The sequence below is a fragment of the Apostichopus japonicus genome, chromosome 15, assembly GCF_037975245.1.
Source record: "Apostichopus japonicus isolate 1M-3 chromosome 15, ASM3797524v1, whole genome shotgun sequence".
Classification (NCBI taxonomy): Eukaryota; Metazoa; Echinodermata; class Holothuroidea; order Aspidochirotida; family Stichopodidae; genus Apostichopus; species Apostichopus japonicus.
In genome coordinates, this window is record NC_092575.1 from 8,518,294 (window position 1) to 8,530,741 (window position 12,448).

Sequence of the window (12,448 nt, forward strand, 5' to 3'; positions counted from 1 at the left end):
TGGATTGGGCGGACGAATAGGGGTGTAGGGGTTAAGTAATTAAGGCTATACATGTATTCGCCGGATATGGTAGATCTTTATTGTTGAGTGCCGGCTAGGCGCTACACACGCTCTGCGCGTGGTGCCTTTTTCTGATTATTATTATTAAAGTACCTGGGCACATAACAACTGACGTCTCGCACCTACATGCATGTATTATATATACCACTCCACTCATCCCGGAGGTGACGGCGCCACTTTTTCAATATTTCGTTTGAGATGGACGCTGTGTAATTCGTCTCCCTTGGTGTCAGAACGGCATCTTTCTACCAGTACTTTCTGTCGGAATTTAGTTTAGTGAGACAAAATTTCTCCTCACAGATCTGGTTCTGATGTAACTAAAAACGACTCAGGAAGGCCGTCTCCTGCGATCTAGGGGGTCTTATGTACCCAAAATTTTCTGGTACGCTACGCACCAACCAATGGTGGCGCTCCGCTTAGATAGTATACAGAGCCGTATATCTCTGTATACGGCTCTGATAGTATAGTGTCCTCCTCACTTTCTGAAACCTGCTGACGCCCATGCTCAATTCAAATGAAATTCACGGAGGCTTAACAGCCCATGCCCAGGCAGAAATCCACAAAGGAGGAATAGTGACACTTATTGTCCAAACACATTCATGTAAATGTGCACAGACACATAACGTGTTGACCCCGCACCTTCATGCATGCATAGTGATTCGATAGAACCATTATCAAAACTTCACTTGAAGCTCGTTTAATTGTTATATTCTATCTCATCGCAATGCATTGTATTCCGGAACTACGTGAGACTTTAAAGCCAGATGGTAGCATTTTATTCACCACAAAAAGGACAAACTCTTTGGGTATTTTTGGTCGTGTATTGTCCACAGTGATTTTTTGCTGTAAAAGTATGATTTTCACAAGAAACGTCTTTCTTAGTGATAGGTCTGCAAGGTTAGAGCATTTCTCCATCCTGCTGTTCTTAAGATGTCCTGAATAGCAACATTTTTATCATGTAGAGCTGAGGTAGCAGCTGCACACGTGATATGAGGTTTAAAAATATTGGTATTCACACCTGCTGCAGTGAAAACAGCTTTTATCCATCTGTTTACAGTTTCAGTGTTAACAGGAGCATGCGGCCGTATATAGCTAATGACCCCTTACTGAAATACCAGATCTGGGCCAGATACAAGAATCTAGATCTGGGTCAGATCTGGAGTATCAATCTGGGATCTGATTTGCTCCAGATCTGGAATTAATATCTGGCCAGATAAAAAAACTGGGCAGATATAACTTGATATAAAATGAAGTTTTATATGGCCCATATAAAATGTTATCTGGTAAAAATTTATTCCGAGTCCATCCATATCTGGATTGACTACATATCCAGTTTATCTGGCTTTATGTGCCCAGATAAATCTTTTTCTTGATTGACTGTTTATCCAGTTTTAAGGGACAAGTTTATCTGGTTCTTAAACCCTGCGGCCTCTCAATATAATGTTGTATATATTAGATCCTCCTGCAAGCAGGAACTCGCGAAGAAGCCTCATTTGCTTATCAAAGCCGCAAGCTGACCGAAGTTAGTCTCTTACATTCATATTTAACGTCCATGATTATGAATTGTTAATTGTCAACAACTCTGTAACTGGACGAAATACATTAATCTGGGAGTGACTAGAACCGGGGACCTTATGATTGAAAGGCACCGGCGTTAACCACTGAGCTAACACTCCATAATGTTCGATAAAAGAAGTAACACACTGCACTGCCCTCACAGTATCTGGTAAAAGTAACCTTAAAACCAGCTTTTCCACAACGAGATTGCTTAATCTTGTCGCTTATGTAAAATATACACTTATTTGGAGCTCTAATAAACACAGAGTTTGACACCTTTGCGATGACATCAGCGCTATAAGTGTAACTACTTTGTACGTCAGCATTTTTAAAGACAAATTTTCGTTTGGGCCAAGTCTCGCTATATAATTAAGGACCACTGAAGTATCCCAAACGCATCATATCTTGGCCTGAGTCGTCTTATATAAAGACCCTTACAAAAATTTCTTAACTAGATTATGCTACCCAATATCTCCGGAAACTAAAAGAAATGTTGAAAGCATATTGTTTGCTGTGTTAGTAGATGTATAGTAAAGATCTTCGTCAAACAAGTAAAATACACAAAACGTCCTTTACAGAGGACACAAACGGATCAATCTATGTTTTAACACAAAATGAAAACCTCTAGTTGAGGGAACTGACACATTATTTCTGTGAACTTTGTTAGGTCTTTGTAGTAATAAACCCTGGACTTCAGACGACCATAGGCAGAGCTGGCAGCCTGTATACGGTGTTGTACTTCTTCAGTTGTGGTGGCATCTATTGTTATAAGACTCAACGGGTAGGTAAATTTGTCTACACAGTTCAGCACATCACCATTGATCTTAATATTTGAGTCAACCGGATGAAGACCTTTTGGAGGCTGGTGCATTATCTCTGTTCTAGCGATACTGATGACAAGCCCAAAGGACCTAGTGGCTCCAGCAAAGCGATCGAAAAAAGCTGCAGCTCTCCGGGATACTGGGCTACGAGCACACAGTCATCTGCATAAAGCAATTCGATGATCAGTTCAGATTTGACTTTGGTAGTAGCTTTCAGACGGTGGAGGTTGAAGAGTTTGACAGAGGTACGAAAGTGATTCCAATACCCGTCCTCAGCTCATTCGTTGCAATCTTGAGAGATGCAGCAATGAAAATTATGAATAGTACTGATGCAAGGACACATCCCTGCTTGACGTCGTTATTCACTGCAAAAGGATCAGAGAGGTCACCTCCCACATATACTCTAGCCATGGCACCTTCGTGTAACTGCCTGATTATACCTAGAAAGATGTTGGGGCATCATTGCTTGGATAGTATAGTCCCTATAGGCTTCTCTGTGGACTTGGTCAAGAGATTTCGTGAGGTTGATGGAAGCCACATACTTGTGCTAGTGTTGCTCTTTGCACTTCTCTTCTGCGACCTGATTGGAAGCAGCATTGGCTTCCTGGGAGGATTCCTTCACCAACAGAACATATAAGACGTTTCAGAATTACTTTTGCTAAATTTTTTCCAGCAATAGATAGTAGGGATATGCCTCTGTGAGAGTTGCAATCAGTTCGTTGTCCCTTCTTCTTGTATATCGGCATGATTATGGCATTTGTAAAGTCTTGAGGAACCTCTCCCACAGTCCATATCAAGCTGCATAGATGATGTAACTTAAAGGGAGTGAAGACTCGCGCACATAGAGACGTCTGATGCCGGTAATCTGACCTAGTTTCGAATGAGATGTAATAGAAGTGTTAGACACCACCATCGATCCCAGAAAATACACACACAGCTTGTTGCCGTCGGTAATTAGACACTAGTGTACAGTCAATACATGCAGCTACGGTAAATACCCACAACACAGTGTACAAAGCAGCGATGGGCATCTCAGGTCTAGAAAAAAAGATAACAAAGTATCACGTTTCATTATTGTCTTTATTTTGAAGCGACAAGATAAAAACTTTACTCGCAAGCAACGCAAAGTTAACTTTTTTCCGAGGGCGGCACGCGGTTTGGGGCGAGTCTTCAATGCCTTAACTGCTAGCAAATGACCGCCCTTTTTGAGAACTTCTCATGGGATACCGTCTGGACCAGGTACTTTACCATTTCGCATGAGTTTGATGGCTTCCCTCTGACCTCTTGTAGGGTTGGTAGGAGATTAAGATCAGGAAAGGTGTCATGATCAGGAAGGTTGTTTATTACTTCCATGTTAATAGTGGAAGGTCGATTCAAGAGCTGTGTGAATTGTGGCTTCTAATGATTAATACTGTCAGACTTTTGGGTCAACCAGACTCCCTCGTTGCTTAATGTTGACTTTGATCCATGAGTTGAAGGACCATGCATGGACTTGATAGCATTATAAAGACCCCTGGTATCACCTGTGTCTGAGAGTGCTTGAATTTTCTCAGCTTTTGTTCTCCACCAGTTCTCTTCAATCTCTCAGCTTGGGTTGAAGATTGGCTTCATCTTCGATCTAATTATTCGATTGTCGGTCCAGCAGTCTGCTCCTCTCATCTTCCTTGTCTGTTTGACATCAGCAAGGTCTCTTTGTCTGACTATTACATAATCAATGAGATGATATTGCTTGGATCTTTGTTGTTGCCATGATGTATTGTATATGTTGAGCTGCCGGCAAATAGTGTTTGTAATAACGAAATCATTTCAGTACAGCAAGATAATAACATCACACCATGACTGTTGAGGTTTCCAATGCCATTTGGTCCAATGACCTTGGGTCAGGCTGTGCTGTCTCCTCCTACCCGTGCATCTTCGTCCAAGTTTTTGCCTTTCCAGTAGAAGGTATACCCTTCAACTTTTCCCGACAAATGAGCTTCTTCTGGGAGACGTGTTTCACTAAGAGCTGCAATACTGATGCTATATCTTTTCAATTCGTTGGCTACTAGTGCTGTGCGCCATTGTGCACAATTTTCAGTCAATTAGTGATCTTACATTCCAGGAAGCAAACTAAATTTCATAATAGTTCGTCTTGGAGTTTCAACAACAATGGTTAACGACACCTGCAGCTGCGGCTTGCTGCATGCATGAGAGGTGAAGTAGGCAATGTTTAGGCCACCTTTTCTATGCCCCTCCCACATCTGGGTGACCACTACTATCCTAAAAAGGCATGGTCAGTCACACGGGGTATTGTCGGGTGACGCATCTATTCCAGGTTCTACGCCAAAGCGACCAAAGTCCCACGCCGCCTATGTGCAGTATCTTGACTAGCAACTTTCCAGCAATCGTTAGGCCTGTAGCCTTTGCCAATTACCCTTCGCCATATGGCTTGTTGTAATGATGGTTCTTAGCAGATAAAGTACGGTGACGGTTTTTGAGGTGGTCTACTTGTTGCACAGTAAGTAGCCCACACACTTGGCTGGTCTGGACTCGTTCCTGATGGTACAGCTGGTGGGACGATCAGGTAGACTTCGTCAGTCGTAGAGGGTAGCTAGAACCGCCTTAGCATCCTGTAACTGCCTTTAACGCTCCCCTCAGAGCGCGGCTGCAGAAGGGCATGCTTGTTAATCACAGGACAGCCGTGGATGATGTGACTCCATAACATAAGCTTAGGTTGGTATATCCGCACTACCTGTTTCAGGAACTCCGCCTACTCATTTGCCATGTGACCATGGACAGCGACCCTCACATGTAGTATCCTTCGAAGGAACCTGAGAAAGTTTAATGTCACACCCAGGACATATTAATAATAATATCTACTCCTTAGCCTTAGCAGGCGTTTGCGGGAGACTAAATAATTGTATCTACTCCCACCACTACGTGGGAAAGCAATTATACAACTCCTTTCAACGAACGTTAGAAATTTACAGGAGCTAACCAGTAATATATACCCGGCCTTTCTTTAGCCAATGTTCTCTTGCACGCAATTAATAATACCACTGAAATTATACTCATTCAACTATTTCCAACAAATCCGTACCGAGACTACAGGTTGATGTTGCACGAAGTAGGAAGACGCGATGAGAATAGTAGCAGAAGCGCTACACGAATAGTTCCGGAATGCAACGCATTGTGATGAGATTTACAAGTGTACCACTGTGATTGGCTGGGAGTGTAAGGCCCCAGAAGTTGCAGCACTTTTAAACATTGTAGCGATTTTGGAGCGCAAGAATACATGCCAGAAAGAGGAATTACACTTAAATTTCTCTGGAACCCCTCAGGAGAAAACATGGGCACAGGGGGCTTCTAGCTAGTGGAAAGCCCGGAGCTCAGATGTTTCAGACATTCCTTTTTCTCTGTTAGCGGGCTTAAAGCCCTGGTGGGGGTCCAGGGGAGCAGCTCCTGGAAATTGGCTTTGGCGATATCTCTTGTTCTCACGTAGCGACTTTAAGCACAAAAGAACATGTCGGTAAGAGGAAAGTTAATTTCTGTGGAAGGTATTCCAAGCCCGGAAGCTACAGTGCTCCCAGGCAGTTCACTCGTAGGAAATTTGAATTAAATACAGAAATACATTCTAGACATTCCAATACATTGAAATGTATTTTAAAATCTTTGTGAGAACCAGTTGCAATTCCCCGGAAGGTTGAGAATTTGGTAGCCTTATATTATACGAAAGTAAAGGAAATTTGGACGTTAGGGAGAATCTTTCAGTTTTGCTTTACCGTAGCGGACTTGGTGGGGGGTTAGCAGGCGCGTATCCAGGGGGGCGTTGGGGGCGCGCCCCCCCCCCGGGTAAGAAAAAGAGGAGGGAAAAAAAGAAGAAGAAAAAAGGAGGGGAAAAAGAGGAGGAAGGAGAGGAAGGAAGGGAAAGAAAAAGAAGAAAGAGAGAAAAAGGAGAAAAGGAGGGAGTAGAAGAAAAACGCCAGGACACCGGGAAGAGAAGAGGAACAGGCATAATGACAGCGCTGATCACTATTATATACACAGGTTAGCCAGTGACAAATCGAGGATTACGGAGGAGTGTGCGTCACACCCTACCTCTTATACCGACAACTCCATTTTTGACGTTTCCATTTTTCATCTCTCACTAATGTAGATATATATACATATACTATATATGGTTGATCATAACGCGTGTGTGTGTATACGGACGCCTTAAATTGTGCAATTGTGCTATGAAACCAACTGTGGCTGGTCTCGAACTCGGCCGAGTCGTCGGGGAACATGACGCACCCATCACTTCTTGAGATTGTTTCACATCTGCATGAAAACGCGCGCCCACAACCCTGCGCCCCACCCCTCTAATCGCTTCCGATGAGTTACGAAACTTAATTAATGACCTTCGCCCGTATACCAAGACCTTGGCAAAATCCGACAACACACCACACACCTACATGGAGTGTGACCACTTCCGACTTTGCAATTTCCCAAGATCAGGCCCGAAAAATCCAAGAAATCCAAAGGGCACTGTTCTGTATGGATATCTAGCAATATCTAGCGATATCTAGGGATGAAAATCCCAAGATCTTCCCTAAACTGAAGGCAGATAGAGAATCGAAGCCTTCAGTGTGTAATGAACTTGAAACTGTGCGTCTTTCGAAATGAAAAGAATGTGGGGCAAAGTAGCGTAACTCCTATGGGCTCGGACCGTGCTGAGCAGGTGGCCCCGACCAAAAGGGGCCCCCGCTATACTGATGCACAGAAAAAGGGTATACCTCTTTGGATAGGGAGGGCCCGTTTTACTAGGAGAGAAAAACTCATGCAAAGACTGAACAAGACAATATCCATATTTTAACGTGATACGGAATAAAGACATCATGATCATGGGCTCATTGGGTATTAATGTCTGTATCGAGCTACTTGTGTTATTTATTATTATAATCGAAAACGAAGTATATAATTTAATACCCAATTTTCAGCCAATGTTGTACTGAGTACAAAATCGGGACATATGATTTTTTGAAAAATTCTAAAACAATAACCCAACACCCAACAGACTTTTTTTAATTTCCTTCAACGAACTTTTATAATAGCCGTTATAAGAGGTTTTAATATTTGTACACCTATAAATTAACTGTGTCTGAATTGTCGAAAATTTCCTGACCAACATTCTTCATCATACTTCCCTCTACTCGTGCAATTTTGACCGGTCTGTTAGGTTTTTCTATATTGGTTGTTCATACATGAAATTTTGTGCAACATTATGGGTATGTTTTGAAGTGATTTTATTCACGAGAATTGTGAATTTTCAAATTCTGAACAAATGATGGGCTTAAAACCTTGAAAAGTGGGGCTTACGGGTATTGTGGGCCGCGACGTAGAATCACCTACAAAAGCAATGATCCACAGGAGATGCGATGCGGTCGAACATGATGTGTGACTGGTGACAATCTTCAAAAAGGTTATGGATGGAAAAAAAAACTATTGGGAAATTCTTGGTTCTCAGGCAAAAGTGTACATCTGGTTGGTCATTTCAAGCCCGAGAAGTGCCATTTCCGGTGATCTGGGGGGTATCAAAACCAGAAATTTTCATGTACGCTGCGCGCCAACCAATGGTGGCGCTCCGCTTAGATAGTAATTCGTGCCCCCTGGGGTAAGAAAATCCTGGATACGCCCCTGGTTAGGTGCTGGCAAGCATATCAGTAATTGGGGGTCAACTGATGCCCCATGCCCCTTCCCATTGGGGCTGCCACTGTTTGAGGTAGGCGTGTAATTGCTCACCAGTCATTGAAACTATTACAATAAACTATTACACACATGATAAAACGACAGCACTGCTGTAAGTTTCATACAGGCGCGGCGGAACGGAAAAATTATTGGGGGGGCTAATGTGTGGAGACTATCTAAGCGGAGCGCCACCATCGGTTGGCGCGGAGCGTACAAGAAAATTTTGGGTTTTTTCAAACCCCCAGATGGCCGGAAACGGCACTTCCCGAGTGTTTTATGCTGCAAATACCTAGCCCTAAAATATGGGTCTCAAGCCTGCAATTTCTCAGATTGCACGTAAAAGTCTGTATAAAATATTGTAATTTGTATATTCGATGGTGTTTTAAGAGAGTAGCTATTACTCGTAGTGTACTCGCAAAGACGTTTTTGAGTGTAGTAAGGGCAGTGGTGGAGCTAGGGGTATTGGTCAGCGGGGTCAAGAATGGTCTGTAGGGGCGCTTTCGACACTATCTAAGCGGAGCGCCACCACAGGTTGGCGCGGAGCGTACAGAAAATTTTTGAGTAAAGATACTCCCTAGATTGCAGGAAATGACCCTTTTCGGGCCTTGCTAATTTGCAGATAAACGGAGAATAAATAGGTGTCGTCGCCATTTTGTCGGAAAATTACACCAACAGAATATGACAAATGTCAATAGGTATATGAGAGCGCAATAAAATAGTCAATAATCGCGAATAAGTAAAAAGTAGTGAAAAGCTGAAAAGGTCGCCAGCAGTCCATTTGAGTCCGTCAGGGGGGGGGGGGGCATCCGCCCCTGACTGTATATATGGACGCTCCGCCACTAAGTAAGGGGATGTTGGAGAACTGGCTGAAATGAGGCAAGTCATTGGCCTAAGACGAAGTTGTGTTACGCTTACCGGTACTCACACTCACTGCTTCCACTTTTCACGGGGCGTGAAGACGCGGTTGGGGTGACAATGTGGTCTATAGCCAGGGGACGGGCCGAGGGTCCCCCAGCAATTACTAAAATTATTACACCTATATAGTATACGTGTGCATCAGACAGATCGACAAGTATGCATTGAAAAATGGACAAATGCACGTTTCGGAGCCTTGGTAAATATTGGGGGGGCTTATCATGCATTTGCCCCCTCAACTTTTTCATTGGGGGGGCTGAGCCCCCCCAAGCCCCCCCGTTCCGCCGCCACTGGTTTCATACCCGTGTAGGAAAGAATGACTTCTAATATTTAGATCGTACTTAATAATTAGTGTAAAATGCCAATGGTCAGAAGGTCAGTGATGTTCAACAAGATGTTCAATATGGCCCGTCGCAAACTCCACCTAAATCGTAAGGATCATGAATTTCAGACTAGGTGGTTGTAAGAGAATGTGTCTACGCAGTGATGACATGGCAAAGCGGTCATATATCCAAAGTTTGGATGAGACAGATCTGCCATTCCATTCATGGATTGTGTAAATGTATTGACCTTGCAATGGCACCAATTGGCCATATAGAATCATGGGTATTATTATCCTGGCACTTCTATGGTAGAATATTACGAGTATATTCCGCTTAGCAGACGACATCTTAGTTTCAACGCAACCTTTGACCCAACCGGTTAAGCTCGCAGCCGCAGATCTACGGAGACGATTCTCTAAGGTTCAAGAATTACCAGAAATGAGATCTAGGCTTCGGCGAATATCAACAGCAAAATTCATACTTTGCACCAACTGTTTTCTCCAGTGTTTGTCAGAAAGATAAGTTTCGCTTCTTGTAGAAGTAGTGTAAATGACACTATTTAAGAGTTATTTGCTGTCAATCGTGAATTCAAAATGAGGGACCGGTTAGGATCATTGAAACGGGTAGGTGAACATTTACAAAGTCAACGCCCAAAGCAGTGTCTAACTGTGCTAGCCTAGCACAGCCTAGCCATTAGACCAGTATTGGCAGCATTAGGCTACCATTACCGATACTGGCAATAGTCTAGTTATCTTAAGAATTAACATTGCACTGAATTTTAAGTTTATTGCCGCAGTAGACCTTAAATCGTACGCAAAAGAAAGGTCTAAATTGTATTTTTGAAGGCTAATAACCATTGATATTTAAAAACTTCCATTTTGATCATTCGCATTAGCCTAGCCAAGATAGCCTAGGTCTAAGTGGCAAAGAAGCCTAGCCTATAGGCCTAAGTATCTTATTCTTAGTGTAACTAATAGATAGGCTATATTTTGACTTAACTTTAAGGCCTGGAATGTAAGGCCTACTTAGTAGGTAGGATAATCGGCAGGCCTGGACAAATCACGATTGGTGAATAGAATTTTCGCTTTGACAAATAGAAAATGAATGAGTGACTGTGGGCTAGTCATACCCAATATTAGCAAGACTATCGTTACAAACATTTCACAGAATGATAAAAGCAGTACCATGGTGGAGTTTAAGTTGTATACTGACATTTGTCAGCACTGACCAATCAGTGTGAAGTAACTGTAAAATGGTTGGCTATCAGTATCTGCACGTGCATTATGTTCGGGACTTTTTCATGTGCGGAGGTTGTCTAAGAACTTCAAGGATTTATAAACATACAGTGAAACATCATTTAAAATCTAACATAACAATTTATTACAAGGAACGGTTTGAGCTTACGAACTAGGTAATTTGTTGTATAGGCAATATAAAGCTTTGGGTATGTCTCAGTCACGCTGCCATAAAGTAGAGCTTTTAGAAACTCATTACTCCACAAAAGCAGATACACAAGCCAAGGTAACACCACGTTACAAAACAAGCGCTTGATAGATTCCATATTCCATGTATGAGTTTCAACAGTTAAAAAATGCGAACATTTCTACATTCTCAGTACCATATATACATGCATACAATATGTATCGTACATGTTAGTGTGCATCACTAAGTTTGCTCCATGCGTAGTGTCATTGGTCTGCTAAAGAGAACTAAGTCACACAGGGAACTATGTGACTGTAAAACTTTCATAACATGATCTTTTTTCCCTGCACCTATGGGGTAAATCATGGCTGAAGATAAACAATTGAGTATGCACATTAGAGTAACAAGGCAATCGAGGCTAATGAGTTTAGGCATATATCAAAATTAGGAAGACTTTACCATCTGTCAAGTACTTGTGTTCTTACCAGGCCATATTATCCCCCCCCCCATTTCTTGGGGTCCAATCTTCTTGGGAGGGGGCAAATATATTTTTCAGCCAGTTTGTTTGAATTCAAATATTTTTGAGACCGTCAGGCACAAATTTTATAACTCCACAACTTTAAATCAGATTGAAAACAAACTTGGAATAAAATTGTTGCTTGATTAGCTGGTACATGTAGGCCTAAAGTTTAGGGGACCATCTGTGCCCCTAAATATTTCAGCACATTTTTGGGCCAGTTGGACCCAAATCTGATTTCCACTTCAAATGCATTTGAGACACATTCTTTGGGTCGGAATTTGTGGACCCACACTTTTGTGGTTCAATTTGGAGTGGGGGGGGGGGCAATATATTTTTGAGTCAGTTTGTTTGAGCCAAATATTTTCGGAACCATTTAAGTGCAAAATTTTATGGTTCCTGATTTTTTGGAGGGCCAAAATATTAAAATTGAAGTAACTCCACAACCATATATCGGGTTCTATTTACACTTGGATTACATTTGGATACATGTAGTAGGCCAAACATTTTTGGGACCTTGATGACCCAAAACAATTCTGGGGGTATTTTAGGCCGGATGGGCCCAAAATTTATTTCCACCTCAAATGCATTTTTGGACACATCTTTGGCCCAGATTCTGTGGGCCCACTTTTTGGGGATTCAATTTTTGGGGGCAAATATAGTTTTAAGTCAGTTTGTTTAGGTTGAATATTTTTGGACATACTACTGTATGTCGTTAAATTGACTTTGTCAACATGATAACTGATACCTTCTTCATATATTGCCACATTATTCAATAGACGATCCCTATTCATTTTAGTGTGCACAAGTTCATGAATATTACCATGTATGGCTTACGACTCTATGAGTATGTTCCAACATCGAAACCACTAAACATCATTTTCTGGTTTTCTTTTCCTATGATAAATGATTGTCAAATTGTAAAGAAAAGAAAAGACATTTTTTGCTGAATTGCCCTGATGACATCCATTCTGCTGTCGCCATATGAATTTACAAAATATCAGAAAATTTGCCAAGTTCACACCTTTGCAATGCAAATTCCTGTAAGGATATATCACCTCAAAATTAAGAACATTTTCAGCTATTTTGATTGTAATATTTTATTTAACCAGTTATCAACAATAAGA

At 42.0% G+C, this 12,448-nt stretch overlaps 1 protein-coding gene across 4 annotated transcripts in view; it reads left to right on the top strand.

Moving 5' to 3' along the window:
* The first annotated feature begins 9,736 nt into the window (after positions 1–9,736).
* The window catches only part of LOC139981641 (syntaxin-like), a 65,802-nt gene continuing 63,090 nt past the window's right edge, over positions 9,737–12,448 (top strand). For all 4 annotated transcript variants that reach the window (XM_071994183.1, XM_071994182.1, XM_071994181.1 and 1 more), the window contains exon 1: positions 9,737–10,005. In XM_071994183.1, the coding sequence (XP_071850284.1) occupies positions 9,976–10,005 (30 nt within the window). In that variant the 5' untranslated portion in view covers positions 9,737–9,975. The remainder of the gene's footprint in view (positions 10,006–12,448) is intronic.